This window comes from Sinocyclocheilus rhinocerous, unplaced genomic scaffold (genome assembly GCF_001515625.1).
Source record: "Sinocyclocheilus rhinocerous isolate Xijiao unplaced genomic scaffold, SAMN03320098_v1.1 scaffold160, whole genome shotgun sequence".
Classification (NCBI taxonomy): Eukaryota; Metazoa; Chordata; class Actinopteri; order Cypriniformes; family Cyprinidae; genus Sinocyclocheilus; species Sinocyclocheilus rhinocerous.
In genome coordinates, this window is record NW_015624563.1 from 332,527 (window position 1) to 357,467 (window position 24,941).

At 39.0% G+C, this 24,941-nt stretch overlaps 2 protein-coding genes across 2 annotated transcripts in view; both read right to left on the reverse strand.

The window, feature by feature from the left end:
• Positions 1-522: 522 nt before the first annotated feature.
• On the reverse strand, positions 523-20,453 carry LOC107743166 (very low-density lipoprotein receptor-like). The gene is made up of 22 exons (XM_016556298.1): positions 20,036-20,453; positions 15,414-15,477; positions 14,136-14,158; positions 13,544-13,666; positions 13,269-13,278; positions 12,777-12,798; positions 12,062-12,467; positions 11,694-11,816; positions 9,559-9,681; positions 7,710-7,829; positions 7,452-7,577; positions 6,378-6,549; positions 5,786-6,004; positions 5,514-5,632; positions 4,554-4,693; positions 4,337-4,478; positions 3,344-3,493; positions 3,040-3,126; positions 2,535-2,576; positions 2,154-2,234; positions 1,616-1,785; positions 523-1,357 (listed from the first exon to the last, which is right to left on the reverse strand). Exons 1-22 carry the CDS (start codon positions 20,100-20,102, stop codon positions 1,322-1,324), a joined length of 2,565 nt encoding a protein of 854 aa, XP_016411784.1. The 5' UTR covers positions 20,103-20,453; the 3' UTR covers positions 523-1,321.
• Positions 20,454-23,807: 3,354 nt separating this feature from the next.
• Positions 23,808-24,941, reverse strand: part of LOC107743173 (SH3 domain-binding protein 2-like) — a 46,177-nt gene continuing 45,043 nt past the window's right edge. The window contains exons 11-12 of the mRNA XM_016556309.1: positions 24,699-24,758; positions 23,808-24,446 (exon numbers count right to left, since the gene is read on the reverse strand). Of these exons, the coding sequence (XP_016411795.1) occupies positions 24,291-24,446; positions 24,699-24,758 (216 nt within the window). The 3' untranslated portion in view covers positions 23,808-24,290. The remainder of the gene's footprint in view (positions 24,447-24,698; positions 24,759-24,941) is intronic.

The following is a 24,941-nucleotide window of genomic DNA, read 5'->3' on the forward strand; positions in this document are numbered from 1 at the left end:
AGTTCTAGTATGAAAAAATGAAAACACTAACACAGGCGCATACTGTATTATATACATCATATTTATCGCAAATTCATTGGTCGTTGTGAAGGTCATGATGACTGCTGAATTTGCTGTACAAGAGGAGAAATCTTTTACAATCCCTGAAATAGATCTCAGACAGCAAAATTGTAATGTGAACTCAGCTGTAATTGATGTTACACCTGCACATTTCATTACGTTCGTGCTGCCACTGCGAATATGCAGTTATAAATATCAGTTTGCATCATGATGATTAATTGACACCCAACTGAAAATGTTGGGGCTTAAAGAAAGTCTAGAGTTTACTAGTAATTCTGGAATTGATGGTAATTACATGAGTGCCTAAAAATGCTATCATTCTGATTTCAGTGTAGCATTATGTGCAGGCGACCAGAGTTGGAGTCTGGCTCAGATCCTACCCCGTTACCCTAACTTAGTCTCAAATAAGCCTATAAAAATTAAGTAAATATTCAAGCGCAAGGTTAACTTTCATTTTGACCAATAAAGAAACTTTAAACTTTAATTTTATTTTACGTTTGCAAATGTTTCCTTTTCACAATACAGAGCATTTTGTTTTCCTGTACACTGCTATAAAAGGTCACAGAAACCGCACACAAACATACAAAATAGTTTTAACAAACTTTTTTTCAATACATTTTCCTCTACCCTGGTACAGTGCCCAACCATAGCAAAAATGTATACAATCTTATTTACAGAGGAACATTTGATCAAAGTGCTTGAGGAATCCTGATTATGTTTTCCAGAGAGGGATATATACAATGTTTTACAAATGTTGTAACAGCACTTTTTCCTAGAGCTTTTTTAAACCCAGAAAGACACACAAACCTTCATAATAATGCATCTCTGGAAAATAATGTTCATTAGGAAAACAGGAAAGAAAGAAACGTACATCTTAAAGACCTGGCCACCTAAAATACGCATTTTCATTTAAATATTTCAGGCATCCACACACACTACTGGCCATCTATAATCAGCGTTCTGGGTCTCCAGCTATGCCGTCATCCTTGTAAGTAGGAATTAAGGCTGTTGAATCATTTTGGGGCCATTATGGTGAACGTGAAGGTAAAAACTCAGGCCCTGATGCTTTTGGAGCACGCTCAGTGTGAGCAGGGTGCAAATACTTTCTCGTACCACAAATGACATCCTCTTATTGGAGAAAAAAAAAGAAACTTGGAAATGCACTTCAGAAGGCAGGTGGTTGTGAAACCTTTGAAACGGCAGCAGTTGCCATTGGTGCAAAGTGGCTAATAAATAAACTGGAGCATTATGGGTGCTTAGGTTATGACAAGTCATCTTCTGTGTTTACCACTGAAATCTGCAGGAAGAAGACAAAAAAAAATTAGGGATGCATTAAAGCCCGTTAAAAAAACTAAGCATTTGTCTGGCATAAAATAAGAGCAACTTGCCACAACCAAATAATCCCAGGACTAACTGCATTATGGCATAGCAGAGATGATTGCTCAAAAGAAAAGAAAAAACAATCCATATTTCTAATGTATGTAACAATGAGGTAGATGACAAATCTATGGTTTCATTAATCTGAAACCACAGATAAGGATTATGCATTACTCACAGCAGGGTACGTGTGGCCTACAGAAGCACTGTGCCTGCTGATATCAATATTGAGGTCTTCCTCTGTGGTCTTCAGATACACCGGATTATCGAAGTTCATGCTCTTCTTATTTTTGATCTGCCAGTTGCGCCACATTAAGTAACCACCCACAGCAGCCATTGCCAATAACACTGCAGGCAAAGAACAATGAATTGAATAACTCTATAACAACTGGACTGTAGGCACAGTGAAAATGTTCCAGCAAATATGTAAAAGAAACGTCAAAGAAAAATGTCCTGACTAATGCATTTTTCTTTCCTGTGTCACATGCCCAAACTTCCTGTTTTCAATATTTTAGTTAATCTTCTAAAGATTAGTCAAACTTTTAGGACTACACTAGCATATAGATGACTCTGAAGCTAAAATACATAGAAAACAGAATAATTTCATGAGGTATATAAATTGTTCCAATTTGAATTAACTAACAAACACAGATGTATAGATCATAAATAACACAACTGTGAACATCATATTACAGGAGCAGAAGCAATGTACTTACACACAGGAAGAATAGCCCAGGCAGCAGCAGATCCTTTGGCAGATGAATTTACTTCATGTATCGAGGTGCTTATATTTCCTTCTAATGGTTAAAGGAAACAAAAAGGTTGAAAAATTAAGACGTAAAAGACTATAAAACAAACTATATCAAGAGTCGGCAAAGCAAAATAATCTTTGAGTAATGGTGTAAATGAAGTTTGGATATGAGGGTGTAGTAAGCAGACAAGCAGTAACAAAAGGATGAATGGAATTTCTTAAACAAACACTTCACATCCACTATTTCCAGTCTTGTTATTTAGAATGGGTAGGATTTTCTATCCTAAATGGCAGTGTTAAAGACTACAGTTACAGATAGTAGTATATGGGAGGCAACTAGCCTTACCAGCCCGAACTGGTTCAGAGGCAACCTTTGGTACTGCAGATGCTTTAAAACAAAATTATGTTTATGAGTATAAACACTGGAGGCTCCTTTTCCATTTTTCACATATATCAAAATGCATGCTACAAATAATCCAACTAAAGTCAATGATATAGGCTAAATGTAGAACAATCTGTAGACTTACGGCAGTCATCTAGAGTTTAAGCAGAAGATCTCAGTTGCGGCCAGTAGAAATTCAAGAAATGTAAAAAATATTTAAATACCCCACAATATGTGCTCATATTAGGAGGGATTAGCACTAAAGTAGCCAAAATCTCACAGTAGAGATTTTACTAACAGGTTAGCCATCACACCCATCAGCCTACCTCAGTCGCAAGCTTGAAGGAAATGTTAACATGTGCCGCTTCTACAGACTTCGGTTGTGAAGCCAACTATCATTATGGCGGGAAGCAAATCAAAGGCATTGATCGCCATGCACATGCAGTTAACATCCTAGTAACTGCTTTACCTTTGGGGTGACTGGGGTGAGGGGTCAGCCTCCCTACATCTTGAGGGATAGCTGTAGGTGCCTCTGTCATAAGAGAGCAATACAGAGCTGCAGCAATAAAATGACATTCTTAGATTTAAGGAACTTGTGCAACTTGATTCTAGCGCTGCAGTCAAAACATTGGCCAAAGATGACCATCAACAATGATTCATGAATGACAAAAATGGATGACACGCACGCACACACACAAAATGTAACAATGCAAATGAAAGCTTGATCAGCAATGCATTGATTTCTGTTACAAAGAGATGTTTCTGTTACGTGCCTGGTCTGCAGCGCAGGCCGTCTGAGGTGAGTGTTTGACCTTGCGGACAAACACAGGTGAATTTAGGAGAATGTTTGTTAACTTGTGGAGCTGGCAGGCACATGAAGGAACAGCCTCCATTCTCTATCTTCTCGTTACACCAGTTGGTCCCTGTTTTGAGAAGGCAACAAAACCTGGTTACTGCCAACATCTCGCCATACTCTTCAAGATAAAATAAGATTTTAAAGGGATAGTTCACCCAAAATAAAAATTGTCATTAATTACTCACCCTCGTGTTGTTCCAATCCCTTCCCACTTTCGTTCATCCTCAGAACACAATTAGAGATATTTAAAATTAAATCCGAGAGGTTTCTGTTCCTCCATTGACAGCCTAAGCAACTTCCACTTTGAAGGCCCAGAAAGGTCATGGAAGTAGTCCATGTTACTCCAGTGGTTCAACTTGATGCGAGAGCACGACTCATGTCAACACAACACGCATGCGTCGCGATGCTCTCATGGACCGGAGAAGAAGCAGCTCTCGTGAATGCGCGTTAGAGATTTAAGCGGAAGTGAAGAAAATGTTGAATATAGTCGTTATTTAAATTTTTGGCACACAAAAATCATTCCCTTCACTTCAGTAAATTAAAGTTGAACCACTGGAGTACCATGGACTACTTTACATGATGTTTTTACTACCTTTCTGGACCTTCGAAGTGAAAGTTGCTGAGGCTGTAAATGGAGGAACAGAAACCTCTCTGATTTAATTGAAAATACTTTCAATTGTGTTCCAAGGATGAATGGAAGTCTTAGGGGATTGGAACAACATGAGGGCGAGTAATTAATGACAGAATTTTCATTTTTGGGTCAACTATCCCTTTAAGGTTTCCATTCCTTCCACACAAGGTAGTAGCTTTTGAGTCACAGAATCAGCAAAACATCAAAAATATAATAAAAAAAACAGTAGTCTGAGTGATGTGGGTTGTTGCTTTTGTTCTAGATAATTTCGGGACACACCAGACAGCTGAATTAGCTCATGGTACACAATGATGTCTTGGGGTTCGTTGAGGTTGCTGGCCAGCATAGTTACATCAGATCCTGTGAACTTGTTTGCGCCGTAGATGGCCTCATTCTCACCGTCTGTCCAGAACACTCGATCCTGGGATGGGATAAGAGAGAATTGTAGCTGTAGTTTTAGTTGGCAGTTGTAATTGATCTAGTTAGTGTACTGTACCTCAAAAACAGTAAGGGCAAAAGGGTGGGCCAGGTAGTCTGGTGACTGTAGCACCTTCCGGCGGTTGTCTCCATTCAAGTCTACACTACAAAGCATGTGCAGCTTTGAATCCACCCAGTAGAGTCGGCCCTTGATCAGATCTACAAGACAAGAGTAATGGTCAGGGGATAATTTATGATTCTGGCTGGTTGCTAGTTGGTCACACAATGCCCAAGTCAATGGATCCCACCCCTAATTCTTTTGGAGGGCCACAGTCCTTCAGAGTTTAGAGTTCACTAATTAAACACCTGAACCAGCTAAGCAAAATCTCCATAATTACCTGAATACTAATTCTTCTTCGCAGCACTGTAGACCTCCAGGAAGTGAATTCGATGCCTCTCCACTAGGATATTCATTCAATTTTTCACTCATTGTATCGTTTACTTAACAGAAATTGTCCAAATGCCCAATCTGAAGTCCAAATGCTTCACAAAAACCCATAGATGTTTAACTCATCTCCTGGAAGGGCCAGAGTCAGAGCCAGAGTTTCAATATTGCTTGTACTACAGGCAGGTGTGTTGAAGCAGGTTTGGAACCAAACACTGCAGGACTGTGGACCTTCCGGAGCAGAGTTTGACACATCCTGCCCTAACCCCAATATATGAGCAATAGCAATTGACTTAGCAAATGCCACTAACTTCTGGAAAAGCAGAAGAATGCCCTTTTTGCAGGGGTAGCCAACTCTTCTCTTGGAGGTTTACTATCCTTAGTAGTAATTTTAGAGTTTAGCTCCAAACCCAATCAAGCACACTTGAAGCAGCTAATCAAAGTGTATGGGATTTCTTGAAAATAACCGGCAGGCGTGTTGGAACTGAAATCTGCAGAAAGGTAGCGCCTCCAGGAGCAGCGTTGGCTACTCCTGCCTTATTGGTTCAGGTATTGTCAAAAGTTAAGTGAAACATCACGCTAAACTTTACGCACCAAGAGTGATTCCATTGGGCCACTGAATATCTGTCTCAACTAGGACGTGTCTGTCAATCCCGTTCATACCAGACTTCTCAATCTTAGCTGGCTCGCCCCAGTCTGACCAATACAGGAATCTGTAATTGAAGGACAAGGATGAAATTATCTGACTTTATATTGGCTCAAACCAGAGGACCACTTTTAAAAAGTTTTCACTGAGCAAATCTGAAAAGTCTGGAAACTTTTAGAAAGCAGTGGAAATGTTATAATACTCAATGCAATTGAATTACCCTGATAGAGGATCTACAGCAATAGAGGCTGGTTCCTTTAGGCCGCTGTTAAAGAGCACCTTCCTCTTGGTCCCATTGAAGTTGGCCACTGCTATACTCTTACTGCTCAGGTCTGACCAGTAGATGTTTTTGTAAATCCAGTCCACTGCAATCCCAACAGGCATCTGAACATTGTCAATCACTTTTGTATGACTTGCCTCCTGCTTATCCAATACTGTGCTGTGGGGGAAAAAGCACCAGGCAAGAATGGGTTTTTTAAGTCATCCAAGGGATTGGGAGGATAAGAACATTACTAATATTTATGCACAAATTCCTATCCCTATATTACAGTGGTTTTCAATCCTAGTCCTGGAGACCCAACGCATTTTGTATGCCTCTCTTATTTAACACACCTGATTCAGATCACTAGCTCATTAGACGGGGGCTCCATGAACTCACTGAGTGTGTCAGATAAGAGAGACATACAAAATGTGCAGAGCATTGGGTCCCCAGAACCAGGATTGAAAACCACTGCTATAGTGGTTCCTATACAACTTTGCTCTAGGTTAAAGTTGCATCCTTCAGGCCAAGGCAACAGAGATCCAGTGTTTACCTAAAAATGGCCTTCTGCCCCAGGTCAGCCCAGAATATCGTCTGCTGAGTGAAGTCAGCATCTACAGCTACTGTGTTCCGCAGCTGCTCCACAATCTGAGTATATTCACGGCGCTCCAGTCCTAGTTTACGGATGTCTCTTCGATTTGTGAAAATAAGACAGGGCTCTTTACCTAGAAATGCAAAAAGTGGGCACCATAAATGCCGGAGTTCAAAGTTATCAGGTGCCCATACTAGAGTAGAAAGTAAAACAATTTCTTGAGTTTGTGTGCAGAGCTCTTAAAGGCACAATATGTAAGATTATTTTATTAAAATATCCAAAAACCACTAGAACAGTGTTATATATTTTGCTGACTTGTGTACTTACATTATCCCAAATGTTTCGAAGAATGTTTAAATCCAGAGAAATAAGCAAAATTTACATATTGTGCCTTTAAATGAGAGAGAGAACGCACGCCTGTCTAAGCAGTTCCACAGTGCCGTGTTAAAGGGGTAAAGATGCATGTAAACATGCAATCACAGCCACCTTAAACTTTTTCATTGTCCACTGGCACGCTTTGATTTGTTGCGAACATGTAGCATCACTGATTCTATATGTTTAAATTACTCAAAATAAATTGCACTGTCACCACAGGTGTGCATTAAATTTTCAGTCACACTTTAGTTTGGGGACAAATTCTCACTATTAACAAACTATTAACTATGACTTTTGCCTCAAACTTTTAATTTGCTTATTATTAATAGTAATGTAGTTATTAAGTTTAGGTTTAATGGATTAATGGACCTAAAATATGGTCATGCAGAATAAGGCATTAATATGTGCTTTATAAGTGCTAATAAACAACCTATATGCTAATAATGCGCATGCTAATAAGCAACTAGTTAATAGTGAGATTTGGTCCCTAAACTAAAGTGTTACCAAATTTTCTATAACTCAATGGTTTGTCAACAATTATTCCTTACTTGTTTGGATGGGAAACCCGATGTTAAAACAAATCACCATTTGTTGAAATCACCAAGTCAGCCAAGTGTAAAGAAAAATTCCAAGTGAACTACACACTTGACAAGCTCTTACCTACAGCCTTGCACACTCCAGTGGCGGGGTCCATCTGGTAGCCATTGTGACACTCACATTTGTATCCTCCTTTAAGATTTATACATATTTGACTACATATACCAGGGTTGAGGCACTCATTGACATCTGTGGAGAGACGATCATAATCTTAGTTCCTGTTTAAAAATATTTACAAAGATTCATTTTCAGGACCCACAAAAATCAATACTTAAGCCATTTTTCTGACTACATTTGAGCATCATGTGTGGCTATTCATACCACCGCAGGTCTTGCGATCGATGAGCTGGAGTCCTGGCGTGCAGTCACACTCGAAACCAATGGTCAGGTCGCGGCAGATGTGCGAGCAGCCTCCGTTATTAAGCAGGCATTCGTTCATATCTAAAACAAATTGTGGATGGCTGTTACACACTTGGAATATCAATGTGGCACATTCACAGGAGATGCACGGATGTGACATGCTCAGATTTACATGGATCAATAATTTAGAGGGGCTCCATATGATGAACGCCCCGAAGGGTCCTTGGATCAGGTTTAAAAACATGGAGCGTGCTACTCTGTATTGACTCCATGCTGGACAAACGAGCCACAACACTCATTGTGTTTTATGGCTTGGGTGACAGATTATTATTTTTTGAGACCATGACAACTGGTCGTAGAATAATGGTGAAAACAGGAAAAAATCCTGTCCTCTGTCCACAAATGGTGTATTTTTATGTCATTTTTGCACTGTATCCCATAATGGCCAAATGTGGAAAAAAAGGTGTTGTTTTTCAGTCCTAGAGGCTAACAGAAACTAAAGCATTGTCATGAATGGTGTCGAAATCACAGTTGTGCAGAATGTACCCACCAGCTGGCCATCAGACTGCTGATGATGCACAGCATAGAGGGAGTAATTTCTGTAAAGTTAATTTAGTAGTTTTACAAGCCCAACTTTGGACAAATGCAGCCCTGATGTAGAATGTGCCACATACAAGACAATATGACTTAAGGGTCTCACTGAATGAAACACAATAGCAGAAGTTCTGATCGGTTCCAAGGGGACCGATCAAAGTGAAGGAGACCGTAAGTCTGCAGCCAAACACGAAAATGGGTGAAAATAAGATCGGAGCCCAATTTTAAGTTGAAGAAGAAAGTCATATAGGTGCGCAATGACAATGAAAATGAAAAAGACAATTTTAATTTTTGGGTGAACTATCAATTTAACTCTAGAGAATGGAACTTTTTTTCCATTTGATTCTCATTGCGGTCTATTACAAGGGTCTTTTAAAAAGGTCTCAATTGTGAAAGCATCCTTGATTTGTGAAAGCAAATTTGTTAAGTAACAGTGGGGAGAAATTACCCGTGCAATGGTCCGTTCACACCCCTAACATCTAGAACGGTTTAAGCAGCGTTTAGGTCAAAACATACAGCTTGAAACAATTTACTCAAACTTTCAGACTCAACAACCCTCTCTAACAGACTACTGTTATTGTGTGAACTAATTATACTGCAGGTTCACCCTCTTGATGCACCCATGATGCTTTAGTCTGTATTTAACCAAGTCAGAGCACCACACACACAACTGAAACAATTTAAAGCAAACTGTTTAGACAAAAGTTGACCTACATTTAGAATGCTTGCTGAGGTCATTTTACTGAATTGTGATTGCTTTGAATTGTTGGTTTATTTGCATAGTAAATTGTAATTGGTTTTTCCTTTTTGCACCCATTTAATCATCTTTAAGCAGCCTTTAGATTGCAAGGACAATGTAGCTTAAAAGTACTGATGGAGAATTAAAAACCTAAGCTTTTTTTAATTTATACTTCACACTCAAGTCATAATTGTTAAGACTTTATAATTAGCCAATTCTGATGTTGGGGGAAGTGTGGAATTATGCATCAAATAACAGTAATTATGTAATTCTGTTAGGTGAAACCAGCAAAGCAATTACACAGTTCTAAGGATAACCCACATTAACATTTTCCTGACACATACAAGATATTTTGTTTAAAGCTTTGTGTGCACTGATAGACCTTTTTAGACATTTTCTGATTTATATAGAAAATATGTCAGAAAGCTTTAGTAAAGTCTTTAGTAATGAAGAGAACAGCAAAACACTTGTACTTACTGCACTCTTTGATGGGTTCATCACTCCAGTCAGGACAGTCACGGTTCTTATTACACACTTTACTCATCTCAATGCACTCTCCACTCCGACACTTGAACTGATCAGGACCGTTACACTGAGTTACTGAGTGAAGAGACAATGAGAGCATCAATTCCTGTCTATAAAACAAATCTAACAAAAAAAACAATGATGTGAACTAGTCTAATTAAACAAACATCTAAAATAATATCATAGAGCCGTAATTCTCAATCGGTGAGTTGTGACCCAAAATAGGGTAGCAATTAGGGCTGTGCAATTAATCGCATGCGATTGTCATGCGCATCTCGTCAGTGAAGCCGGTTCCGTGATTAGTAGTAAATCTCCATCACCTGCTATCAGATGGAGCGGCATGCACTACACAGAGCCATAGTTCACTGACAATTAGGCAATATTGCGTTCATTATCGCAGATCGAATCGCCTGCGATAATGAACGCGATATCGCCTAGCTTGTCAGTGAACTACGGCTCTGTGTAGTAAATGCCGCTCCATCTGAAAGCAGGTGATGGAGATTTACTACTACGTTGCGGCCGCAACCCCACACCGCCAGCTAAGTGTTCGCCCAGTGAGATGCAGTGCGGCTCTGGGGAATGCATACACAGGAAGTGGCGCTGTGACGGGGATCCAGACTGCAAGGATGGCAGCGACGAGAAAAACTGCTGTAAGTTCCATGTTGGGGTGTGTTTTTTGTTTTGAAATATATGGCTTGTTGTATATATCGGATGTCATGGAAACTGGACCTTTTGGTTATTGCATATTTTAGTTGGTTTTGTTTTTTGTTTTGTTTTGGAATATATGGCTGAAATATATTGTGTGTCATGGAAAACACACCTTTTGTTTTCTGCATAATTCAGTGTGTGGTTTTTGGCTAACTAACAGGTCTCTGTTTGTTCATGCCATTTCCAGCTGCCCGTACCTGCAGACCCGACCAGTTCAAGTGCGATGACGGCAGCTGTATCCATGGCAGCCGACAGTGCAACGGATTCCGAGATTGTGCAGACGGCACGGATGAAGTCAACTGCAAAAACTGTGAGTCCGTTAAACTGGAAAACATTTTCTCAGAATGCTCTACCTGGAAAAGTAACATATCTTTAAAATCCAAGAAAGTTTTTAATATTACTGTTAATATGCAAGATTGTGACATAAGCTGAATAGAAAAGTAGACGGTTTAATGGCAGATGTCTTTTAGAATTTATCCACAAGAATAAAACATGAAGCAAACACTGGTCCAAATACTGAATTAGTACTAGCCATATTACTAAGTGACAGACTCATTTAAATCAAACTATGTCAGCAACCAAAAATTGGGACGTATTTTAATTAAGCCTATTTAGCTATCCTAACTATTCATGAATATTATGATTATTTGCATTTTTTGAACAGAATTGCTACTAGGGCTGTGCAATTAATCGCATGCGATTGTCATGCGCATCTCGTCAGTGAAGCCGGTTCCGTGATTAGTAGTAAATCTCCATCACCTGCTATCAGATGGAGCGGCATGCACTACACAGAGCCATAGTTCACTGACAATTAGGCAATATTGCGTTCATTATCGCAGATCGAATCGCCTGCGATAATGAACGCGATATCGCCTAGCTTGTCAGTGAACTACGGCTCTGTGTAGTAAATGCCGCTCCATCTGAAAGCAGGTGATGGAGATTTACAACTAATCACGGAACCGGCTTCACTGACGAGATGCGCATGACAATCGCATGCGATTAATTGCACAGCCCTAGTAGCAATTCTGTTCAAAAAATGCAAATAATCATAATATTCATGAATAGTTAGGATAGCTAAATAGGCTTAATTAAAATACGTCCCAATTTTTGGTTGCTGACATAGTTTGATTTAAATGAGTCTGTCACTTAGTAATATGGCTAGTACTAATTCAGTATTTGGACCAGTGTTTGCTTCATGTTTTATTCTTGTGGATAAATTCTAAAAGACATCTGCCATTAAACCGTCTACTTTTCTATTCAGCTTATGTCACAATCTTGCATATTAACAGTAATATTAAAAACTTTCTTGGATTTTAAAGATATGTTACTTTTCCAGGTAGAGCATTCTGAGAAAATGTTTTCCAGTTTAACGGACTCACAGTTTTTGCAGTTGACTTCATCCGTGCCGTCTGCACAATCTCGGAATCCGTTGCACTGTCGGCTGCCATGGATACAGCTGCCGTCATCGCACTTGAACTGGTCGGGCCTGCAGGTACGGGCAGCTGGAAATGGCATGAACAAACAGAGACCTGTTAGTTAGCCAAAAACCACACACTGAATTATGCAGAAAACAAAAGGTGTGTTTTCCATGACACACAATATATTTCAGCCATATATTCCAAAACAAAACAAAAAACAAAACCAACTAAAATATGCAATAACCAAAAGGTCCAGTTTCCATGACATCCGATATATACAACAAGCCATATATTTCAAAACAAAAAACACACCCCAACATGGAACTTACAGCAGTTTTTCTCGTCGCTGCCATCCTTGCAGTCTGGATCCCCGTCACAGCGCCACTTCCTGTGTATGCATTCCCCAGAGCCGCACTGCATCTCACTGGGCGAACACTTAGCTGGCGGTGTGGGGTTGCGGCCGCAACGCTCTGGCGACTCATCTGATTGGTCCTGGCAGTCCACATCGTCATCGCACAGCCAGCTTCTAGGAATGCAGGTATTATTCCCACAAGGGACTTCACTCGGGCCGCATGAGGAAGGAGCACAGTCCTGTTCATCGCTGCCGTCCCCGCAGTCATCCTCACCATTACAGACGAAATTACGAGACACGCAGCGACCACTGGAACAGGTGAACTCCAGAGGGGCGCATGTAATGTTACCTAATAAAATAACACAGAAAAACAACTTATGGGGCTGTCAGAATGGATCAACGTGTTTCTCAGGATTTCAGAACAGAATGGACATATGCGAATAGTTTCATGGAGATCTCAATTTACCCCCAACAACCTTCTACTTGTTTTATTGTCTGAATCAGTGTTATTAACTAAAGTTATTATTATTATTATTAAACGTAACTGTCAGTAATTGAACTTAAGTAAACTTGAAAATTAGAAACATTGCCTTCATAAACAAACATTGTTTTATTGCACGAAACCGGGGTGTAAACCTTCACATAGAAACAACCTTTAGACTGGTGTGAACAATTAAGGTTGAAACATTCACCCCTTTGGCAATCCTCCAAGACCTGCAATGGTTAAAAGACTCATAAATGCAGTGGGAAGCTTAAAATCAAAGGAGGAATGGTGCTAAAGGTCTGTTGCGTAATCCATGAAACCTTTGACATTTTACATTTAAAAGTCAAAATGTACAAACGTAACATCCTCCACAGAAATAACTCACTGCATGACCAAATCAAAAAGCCTAGAGCCTAGATGGAAATATTGGATGTAAAAAAAATCTTGAAAAGATCCCTTGCGTTTATAGCCACCTGTGTGCAAATGCTCACGAACACACACACATTGTTGGTCCCTTTCCATTTTCTGCTGACTAACTTTCCAACAGCTGGTCAAACAAGACTTGATTTAGAGAGCTGCCATGCATGTCATGCGTACACCGATTCTTCTGCTCTGGACTGTATAGAATGTACAGCCACTGTACTTTAATAAAGCAATAGATCAGTTTTTAATAAGTGCCTCAAACCCTTAATTTTCAAACCTTTCATTTTCTGCAAAAAGAACAAGGACACGCAAAAGATGAGAAGACATAGATGTGCTTTTATGATGGATGTCATGTAGAACTAACACACAGAGGTGTATCTAAATATAACCCACAGCTGAGATAAAAGATTCTCGCTCAAGTTAAAAATAAACAGGAACTTGTACGGTCTAGCTTTGAAGGTAACTAGGTATTTACAACCCACTCAGATAGAGTTCACGCAGCGAACACAAAGCCACGGTACCGCTGAACGCATGATGTGAAATCGGACTTACGGCACATTTCGACGCTTTCGTCTGAGCCATCCTCGCAGTCTGGTTCCCCATCGCACTGCCATCTCTTGGGGATGCACTGGCCACTGCGGCACACGAAGTCCACCTCTGCACAGGTCTTCCTCACTGAAACGGTCAAGAAAACGGAAACGTTATAAAACCTACGCTTCAGTAGATATTAGCATGGGCTCAAGGGGAATGAAAAACAAGCAATGCAAAAGAATGTCTGCGCAAGAGTGCTTGAAATGCTTAGCACTGAACCCTAGGTATCCAAGCTGAGATTTAGAAGTGCTGTTTAGGAGCTTGAAATGCAAATCTTAGACTTTGGCACACAGTTTGACCACTTAAGAAGCAATGTGCGACGCAATGTGGAACTATTTCAGGAATTATTTAGATTTTTCACTCTCTGTATCCTACAGTATGAAGTAAAGAGCAGCTCCCTCCCATCTCAGACACATTCTCAGTCTCTTCATGTCCTCTCACAGCACAAGTGCATACTCTGAGCAGGAGGCCTCCTGCAGACTGAATGGCAATAGGAGACGGAGCAGTGCAAACTGACGGGGCCCACATTCTCAACACAGAGCCGAGTGTTTACAGCGAAGTGCTGCTGGGTGATTTCTGAAATGGAGGCAAAGCACATTCTTTGTTTTGGGTTTATTTTTACGTCCAATGTAAATGACTGCTCCAGGTGCATTTGATGTTTACATGTTTTCCAGTTTAAAGGCAGGGTATGTGATTTTTCAAAAACACTTTCGAAAACTGAATAGCAATAGCCGAATAGCAAAACAAACTTGTAGCCAATCAGCAATAAGGGGCGTGTCTACTCGTGATGTGGAGGAGAGAGCTTTCAGTGCATGGGACGGACATTAGCCGAGCCGAGCAACAGAAAGATAGAGATGGCGGATAAAAAACAAAAGAGGAAAACGTCTGCGGAACGATAAGGCAAGAAGTAGGACCCGTGTAAATATCGGATCAGCTTTCCAGAGAACTCAAGGAGCGGAGGCCTGCGATCGGACGCCGAGGTTGCTTTGTTTCTTCTCAATAGGTGAGTAACACCGTGTCTACAACAGCTAAAGTCTGCCTACACTGGACGCGATCAAACGACCGTTGAAAACCATTTGAAATTTGTGTCAGCACGTCATAAATAGAACCCGGCAGCAGTTTTCTGTCGGGGATTTGTTGCGCCGCGCCGCTCACATCCGTAGACACGGTGTAACATTGATTTTGCTTTGTTTCACAGAACTAATCGTTGCCTGGGTTGCGTACGTATGTGTGGGGCGGAGCTATCAAAATAGGGGCAAGACCCTTTTGGGGTAGGGGCGTGTTTGTTTTGGTGATTTCAAATATCAACATTGGCTACCAGAAATCACTTACTCTGCCTTTAAAGGTTTGTGGTACAACATTTACCCATAGAGTCAACAAGAAATAACCTAATATTAACCTAAAAATCTTATTTCATTTAATTTTCTGCTCAAAAAACATCTTATGATGATAATTTTATTGCTTGATATTTTTGTGGAAATGTGATACATAAAGTATTTAGCAAGGACACATTAAATCAAACAAATATGACATTACAAAACGTTTCTATTTCAAATAAACGCAGTTCTTTTGACATTTCTATTGAAGTGATCCTGAATAATGTTTTCCACAAAAATATTATGAGCAGCAAAAACGGTTTAACACTAATAATACTAAGAAGCATTTTTAATAATTGAGTACCAATAACAATTGATAAAAAAAAAATTCAAATCAGCATATTAGAATGATTTCTGAAGGATCATGTGACACTGAAGACTGGAGGAATGATGCTGAAAATTCAGCTTTGATCACAGAAATAAATTATATTTTAAATAGAAAACAGTTATTTTACATTGACGGGATACACCGGCCGTTCCCACACTGGAACTGAGACTGCTCACATTCTGTTCGGGAACCTGTGAGGCAGAATGAGGTGGCGTCAGTGGCTTGTTACACTCAGTCCTGTAATGACTTGATGCATGAAACTGGTCACATTTTCCCCAGTACTGAGCTTTGTATATAAAAAATGTCCCACATAGAAGTGTGTGATATTGGTGACATTTTCTGGGATTTTGTCTATAAATATATATTGAATTTCAGGGGCATTCTAAATGCATTCTAACAGGCAACATAAAGCAGACATGTTGTTTGTTTTTTGTAAAGTGAGTGATATACTACGTAAATAAAACATTTACAATGCTATCACAGATAATGTCGCTACCCCTAATCCTGCATGAGAAAAAAATGATAATTTTTAACAGTTTCAAAGGTAATGTAATCTTCTGTTAAAATTCTCGCTCCCATTACAGAGTAATATGCAGAGAAATCAGTCATCTTTGCTCTCAGGTTCTCCGTTCTGCAGCCGATGACTTGAGTCGTAAATGCTGGAACTAGAGGTCTTCTCGGGTCTTAAAATCTGTACCCGACCCGAATCGACCCGAATCACTTCTTACCCGGACCCGACGTGCATGAATAATTTTTTTTTAAAGAAAAATCCGACCCGAGACAGACCCGATGAAATTAGACCATTGTCCGACCCGACTGCATTTAATTTCGAACCCGACTGGACCCGAACGTAAACGGCATTAACGTGTGTACAGCCTGCAGCCCCGCAGTCAATCAGGAAAAATCCCGGTGCCCTCAGTAGCCCCTCACTGCAGAAAACAAGATCCAGGGGGCGTGGTTGGATCCCCATGTAGGGGGTGGAGATTGGTAGGTTTAGGGGTGGAGATGGGTGGGTTTAGGGATCAGGGGGTGGAGACGGGTAGGTTTAGGTATATGTAAGGTGGGAGGAGTTGGATCTGGATCCAATCACGCCCCCTGGATCTTGTGTTCTGCAGTGAGGACCATCTCGGTGCCCTGCTGACTGATTTGGCCGCTTCTCCATTACTTTGATATGTTTAACATTTATTATTATGCTACTTTATATAAGTGCCTGCCTGATGGATACAAGTTATTTCTGAGCTCGGCTTTCAATTGTGACCAGTGGATTTGAAAAATAAACGTGACCGTTTTATAAAAAATAAATCGATAGTTCATTGATTCGCTAGTGTTGTCTGCAACCTGATCTCCGGCGAAAGGCTTCTGCACACAAAAAAAGAAAAGCCCTATATGAACAGGCAGCATAATGAAGCGAGTGGATTTTCATGATGGATCTCATATCTATAAGATGATTTCTGTGTGCGAGGTTACAAACATAGCCTATGCTCCTTTTCTATGTGCGTTCCTCACTTAACGTGAAAGTGAAAGTAGCCTACGCGTTCGGGATAGTTTAAAAGAATTCGGGTCTAATCGGGTCCATTTGGAAAAAGCATGTTTATTTTAAATTACCCGAGACCCGAGGCAGCTAATACCGAACCCGACCCGTGTCCGAGGTACTCGTCAAAGTTTTGGACCCGAACCCGCTTGGGTCTCGGGTCGGACCTCGGGTTTTCAGATCCAAGTGGACCCGTGAAGACCTCAAGTTGCCCCCCTCTCAGGGCTCATGCTTTTTTGGCATGTTGGCTGGGTGGAGCCTCTCTCTCTCTCTCTCTCTCTTTCCACTCCAGCTGCGTCTGTCTGTCAGCCTAATCGGGTCCATTTGGGAAAAGCATGTTTATTTTAAATTACCCGAGACCCGAGGCAGCTAATACCGAACCCGACCAGTGTCCAAGGTACTCGTCTACGTTTTGGACCTGAACCCACTCGGGTCGAACCTCGGGTTTTCAGATCCCAGTGGACCCGTGAAGACCTCTAGCTGGAACTACAGGAAAATGACACTAAGTCCCCATTCACTTTTTTTTTGCGCTATTTTATCGATAAAGCGAAAATGTGTTTTAAAAAATTAAATAATAAAATAAAATGTGTGAAATTTATTCAACCACTTGGCTTTTTACCATCCAATTGGCCTTTTACCAATAAAATGATGCTATTTAAAAACAATATTATAAAGAAAAACATGACCCTCTAACACTAGTACTCTCTGTTCTATTTCTAACTACTTTTCTTTTTTTTATAAAAAAAAAAAAAAAGCTTGCTACCTGTACTGTGTTAGGCTAACCGAGACTTGTCACAGCACTTACATATATTGCTCTTTTGTTGGTTTGATTGCTTCTATTGTCCTCATTCGTAAGTTGCTTTGGATAAAAGCGTCTGCTAAATAGTGTTGGGTAAGTTACTCAAAAAAAGTAATAGATTACAAATTACTAATGCATTGTGCTAGCTAATCAAAAGAGCTTTTCTTTACCAGTTAACACTGTCAACGTCAATTGCTAAGTTAGGTTAACTGATGTTAACTGAACATTTAAATGTTTAGTTTGACCATTTTACCTTTGGTAACATGTGATATGCACATTTTCATGATTACAAGTACATACACCATAAAGCATATCATTTCTGTTTAACATCAGGCTGTTTAAGAAAAAATACTTTATTGGAAAACCTACCAACATCTATCAACAGAGCCATGCTAACTAGCCAGACAAGGCAGTAGTAGTATAGATTTTAAAGCAATGTCAGCATCTGAGGCCATCTTCACGGTAAAAACCTTGCCCTTCCTCACATCAGCACTACATACTCCCTTGAGAAATCAAGCAACCATATGAGGAAAATAAGAGGTATTTCCTTCAGATAAACCCAGTTATCCTTCCCAATCACCTGAACGCTACTAATTACTTCTAAACTGTTAGCAAGCGGTTTTTTATACATCTACAGTACCTCTCGTTACAAGGTCAGTCCCTTCTGGAGTAAGCTGAGGCTAAGTGCTTTGCTCAAGGGTGCAATGGAGGCAGGTCATGGAAAGCCATGCTGGGGTTTAAACCAACAACCTTTCAGCTACCAACCCACATCTTTAACCACTAAGCCACTCCAGTCTTGTTGTACTTGCAGTTAAAGCCTAGATTATGAAGATTGCAAAAACGTCACTAAAGTTAGTCACTTATACAGATATGTATTATGTATAATCTGAGATTCCCAAACTAAAAAAAAAAAAATCATAAAATGATTCTTTTAAATCACAGCACCATCAGCGTAGTCTGATTTCCGAACAATGAAATTATTGTTGCAATTAGTGTAGTCTGATTTCTGATTATCAGAACTATTTTACAAGGTGGAAAGTTCACATGGATTTGTACAACGAAACAACAATACAATATGAATTTTTAGGAAAAAAGCAAGCATGAAAGTCCACCCATATACTGTATATCAAAAGAGGGAAGTAAGCAGATCATACAAAAAAGTAGAAATGAGATTCACAAATTCATACAGATTAAACACCAGTTTGCCAAAACACATTTTACCATGAGAGTATGTTGGTGTGGTCTGATTCCTGAATGAATAAATCTTATGACACGGTTCTTCTTAGAAAATTAAAAACCAAAGGAAGTGGTTACTGATTTAACTAACTAGTCTTAACTAGAGTAAGTTACTTGACTCAAAATTAACTCAAAAGAACTGTTGTGCACAAACAAAGTGAGTGAGAAATGGTTGATTTCACGAATACGTTGTTCATATGACAACATTAAACATACACAATACGAGTTCTGTTGTAATCAGTGGTGTATTTGAAGGAATATGATGTGTTTATTTAACACAAGAATCTAAAAGAATCGTTGAACCATTAAGAAATTGGAATCGTTCAGAGGAATCAGAATCGTTAAATTCTTTAATGTTTACATAGGGTAGTAATTCATACAAAATAGCTCAGACAGAACGCAAGAACGCAAGAACGCGTCCTAATAACGCACTGCTTAGACGGCAGATTGTGTATACCACGTATATAAAATCATTAGCAGATATAACACCGCAACTCTTAAAAGCAGAATACACCCCGAAGTTAATAAACAGGCCGAGCGGACCGCTGCTGGAACAGGCAGACATACGCGTTTCACACGCGCTCCAACCGGAGTCACCTGTTTAATTACCGCAACCAAACACGCCTCGTTTCTTTACCGAGCGAAGCGGCGTGTGCACGGATTGAGATATCAAACAAGCATTTTAAATTAAGGGGAAAACCCCCCCAGAAGTGATCTGTTATAAAACAACAGGCCTATATGCATATAAATAAGTGAACATAAGCAGGCGGTGACGCAAATATGTTCAGCACCGCTTTCGAAACGCACGATTCTATTTAAAATAAAAAGAAGGAATCACATATTTGAATTAAAGCGTTGGGAAATAACACCATCAGTAATGTTTAATTATATGGTGGATTGTTACAAGCCATTTGCGAGGCCTATACGCTACATTTAGATATGTTAAACGTGCGATCAATGAGCCATCCAATCAAACACATTTTCTTCAGAAGGATCCACACTAAAACATTTTCCCTGCAGATTTCAGTAAGATACCGAGCAGGTCAGTTTATTACAGGGAATTTAAATCCCCTCTGAGAATTAGATTGCAACACTGTAACCACAGACGTTGTGAGAACGCGGCATTGTTCTATATGATCTTCCCATGGCAACTATTGTTACCATCCTCGTTCTAAACACTCACCGCGCGAAAATCCACACAGCTGAAGACATACTGGCAGAATGAGAAGCCCCAGAGTAGACGTGACCATTTCGCGCTAGAGCTGAACGCTGTGCGGGCTGTCGGTCTGTCTGTGGCCTCGTCCCTGATATTGTAGCACAGCCGATATGTCTTCGTGGGACAAACAGAAAGCAGCGTGATCCACGGGCTCTTATCTCATGTAGGCAGTTCCCCGGTCAGTCTCTCCACACACGCGAGGCGGTCACGGAACCGCAGTCCATGTCCTAATTGAATGATAGCGTGAACCTGCAGCGAATAACCGCGCCACTGCCGAACACAGGCGTGTTTTTTCTCCTTCAACATGTCATTTACACATTGTTAACCCTTTCTGTACCACATCTTCCACTAAACCTGCCTCACACGTGTGGTGTAGTCTCTCTGTGCCTATTTGAGACAAATGAGGGAAAAAATAAATAAGTAAACCTAAAATAGAGTCATCATCCTCAGTCTGTACTTTCAGTCATGTTTATAGAAGTTTGTGTGGGGTAGCAAGTTCAGTACTATATTAAAGGGGTCATATGATGCGATTTCAACTGTTCCTTTCTCTTTGGAGTGTTAGCATAAACACATTTCATTACACCAAATACACCAAATAATGTTATTTTTAGCAACATCATATGACCCCTTTAACTGTTTAAGAAGGTCACTGATTATAGAAAATCAAGGTTTTTTTTAAGAGCAACAAAGCACAAAATAGAAAAAAAAATCACTTGCTTTTTTTAATAATGACATGGGAGATGTGACTAAAAACGTTGGCTCACACAGAAAACTACAGTATAAGACAGGTTCTCTCTAAATTTGGCCCTTGGTTTTTACTTCATAATCTGACAAGTTTAAGCATAGCTGATGTTTGAAGTTCCAATATTATTCTGACATTTCACATAACACAGGAACATTCCCTCAATTTTGATATATGGCAGTTATTTATTTACTTGCTTGCTAAAAAGTACATTTTATTTGAACATCTCTGTTACTGCCCTGTAAAAATATGCAAAAGTTTGAGGTCAGCTACCCAGCTATATATATACAGTGTGTGTGTGTGTGTGTGTGTGTGTGCGTGCGTGTGTGAATAATCTCATAAAATACCATAAATTTTCCAATATTTAAGTAATGATTCATTTAATGCAGTCTTTTTGAAAATAACCTTTTTTTCATAATACTCCTGCTCCATTGACAAATTTTACAGATCAGCAGGAATTTTCAAATCAATCCGCTGGGTTCATTCTGAATTCTTTAAAGTCCTTCTAAAATCTAAAATATTCTGCTTCATTTGACTCTGCAGGATATGGTCACTTTGATCAGAATAAAGACATGAGGGACAGTGTATCAAACATCTGAGGAGAAGAGTAGTGATCGAAGATCATGGTGGTTTTTCTTTCTGAAAACAGGATTACATGAACAGGAGGGCTTCTGTTCCCAGATCAGAACGCACACTGGACTCTTTCATGCATATTGATCCCTTATTCAGAGCAAATCAATGTTCCCCGCAGAAGCCAGACAGATGCACTTTATTTACCCTGTTCATTAATCATCAACCCTGACATCTTGGAGTCTTCTCTTCTCATTTGTTCTGGCTACATCTTCACCTCCTCACATCTGATTAACACTTTGAGAAATATATTTTCTTTATCTGACGTGGTGATAACTATGATTAGTGGTGCTTGCTAAAGAAATATCACTGTTTGTAGTGAAAACTGAGGTGAGATTAACCACTTTTGACCAATTTTATTATTTTGATTAGTCAATTCATCCTAAAATATTTTCTTTAAATATTAAATGAAAAAAATCTTGCCATGTAAAACACTGTTAGCTTTAATGCGAATACATTACCAAAAGTCAAAAGTTTGGAATCATTAAGATTTTTTAATGTTTTTTGAAGTCTCTTCTGCTCAGCAAGTCGGCATTAATTTGGTAAAAAATACAGAAAAATTGTAATATTGTGAATTGTTAATAAAATTTAAAGGAAATGTTTTCTATGTGAATATATGTTAAATGTAATTTATTGCTGTGATCAAAGCTGAATTTTCAGCATTATTACTCCAGTCTTCAGTGTCACATGATCCTTCAGAAATTATTCTAATATGCTGATTTGATGCTCAAGAAAAATTTCTGATTATTATCAATGTTGAAAACAATTGTGCTGCTTCATATTTTTGTGCAAACCGTAATACTTTTTTCCCCCCAGTATTCTTTGATGAATAAAAAGTTTAAAAGAACAGCATTTATTTGAAATTGAAACATTGTGTAACATTATAAACATCTTTAATGTCAATTTTGATCAATTTAATGCATCATTGCTGAATAAAATGATTAATTTCTTTCTTCTTCTTCTTCTTTTTTTTTATGTTACTTACCACAAACCTTTTAATAGTAGTGGCATGGTCTCTACAAAAATATTTTTATTATATATATATATATTAAACAGCAAATATCCATCCCAACTTTTGACTGGTATAGTGTATATTATATTACTTTTTTGGCATCCCATTTAGGCTCTTTACAGGAAGTCCTGCTATTACAGCTCAGTTTCCATTTGCTTAAGAAAAAATATCACGCTAATGTGTAATCATGCTCCATTATAATCATTTATTTAACAGCCTCAATTTAATGTGGTCACACTGTTGCATATGAAACCTCTGTCTTAATCATGGGCTGTAAGTCGACCGTGTCGATTTCAAAATGGCTTTATGTATATAGCTACAGTATAAAGAACTACATAACTGTGGACTTAAAATAGTACAGGAAACATATTGGCTTGGGACATTGAAATCCTCAAGTCATTAATTATGTAATTTGTGAAAGAAGCTTTTATGAGGCCTTTAATGCATAGCTCAGTTTGGCTTGACGTAAATTATATAACAGGTTAGCATAATATGAGGCCACGTGGAGTTCTGTCTTCATTTTCAAGAGTTATATCGGCCACAGGTCCAGTGCTGTGCTCCTCGGAAACAATACAAACACAATAAAATGTAGTTTATTGCTCACTGCTATTTTTTGTTGTTGTTGTAATTTCTGAAAGCATTCAATTCAATTTTAGGATCATTTATACATATACTTACCATGTATATGAAACATTGATTTGAGGTGGAATTATTTTATTATGTAAGAAAAAGTCAAGAAGAATTTCATATTGTGTTGTATATGTAAATAAGGTCTTTTCCAATTCTAAACAATTTGATTTATTTTCAGTGTATTTAGTTTCAAGTGTGTATAATTCACCTCACAACAGTGTACAGTGTACAAATATAACAATAACATCCAGTTATTAAATGGCTTACATAATATACACTATTATACAAAATTTGTACAATAAAATAATACATATAACTGAAATATTACAATAACATTCAGACTTTTTACATTGGAATAAAACAAACAAACATGAGAATACACAATGGGCAGTTATTTTCCAGTGAAGAAGCACTGCATGGCAGTGTCTGCGGTTCAGATCCAAGGTTAGTGGCATCAAATCTGTGAATGTTTTGTTTAAAGCAGCACTATGTAACTTTTTCTGTGTTCAAAATTTGCTAAATGTATATAATGAGCGAGTACATCATGAATTCATCTTCCAAACCGCGTTTTTGTCTTATTCCGAATCACTCCGGTACACTTATAATAAGTACTTATATTTGGACTATTGTAGCCTGGTCGGGTCGTCGCCGCTGCGGAGGAACACGTACCTGCGTGAATCGCCATAGACATAAACTTAGAGAAGTAGCTCCGGTTGGAATGTTCTTCCGCGGGATGTGTGCAGTTCTGTTTATTAACCGCTAGAGCGCCAAAAGTTACATAGTGCTTCTTTAAGGCACTTAATAGCAGTAGAACTAGATATTTTACTGTATCTCAGATAAACACACCAATAAACAAAACAAACAGTGATTAATCACATTACATGTCAATCAGTCGGTTCTTAAAAGCCAGAAGAAGCTGCAGTACGCTAACATATGCAGTATAGCATGTGTACTAAAGTAGACACTTGCTGTTCAATACTGTTTAATTCACTGGATTTTTTGTCATTGTAATATTAAGACTCCCTTCTGAACACTAGACTTAAATTAACACAGTTCACTGGCACTCATTTATTATCCATTGATATTCACAGTATATCAGACTAGTGACCAGTCGCCTGGGCTCTCAGCTGTGATGGGTGACGTTCACCAGCAGATAGTGCTGTCAGCAGTGGTCTGGTCCAGGACCGGCACGGGACAGGGGGCCGATGTCACCTGGGTGGGACGTAGCCGAAAGGTATATGCAAACAGAGGGAATAGTTGGGCATTGAGTTGCTACTGCTGGGCAGTGGGTTGATGTGATAGTGTTCAATCAGGACAGATAAAGTGGGGAACGTCAGATCTGCCTCCAGATACACCCGCTGGTCCTGTACATGTAAAAACAAGAGGGCAAAAGAGAATGAGTTTGATCTGTACTGACAAACGAAGGTGCTACTGTAGCATTTCCTCAACATTCGTAGCAGTGCAGGACAAGTATTTACAACACTATCAGTTCGAGGTTTGTTCAAATCCGTGAGTAATAACAAATCTTGCCTTTGTAAAAGCCTCTAATGATGTTAATATTACTAAGAGCATACAGTACATGAACTGTAGATTTAGTGGCCATGTAAAATACTGACCTCATCAAAGAGCCTATAATTTCTGGCTTTGTTTAAACCCGTGTCCCAAACAACCAGCACCTGTGTCAGATAGAAAAAAAAACATGTAACACATGTAAACACATATAAACACACAGATACATTTGAAAAAATATCTTATGTAATTATATATAAATATATCATTATTTTAAATATTTTTTATTATTATTATTACATATTTTGTTTATCATAAATATATTTTAGAATAAAATCATATATATATAT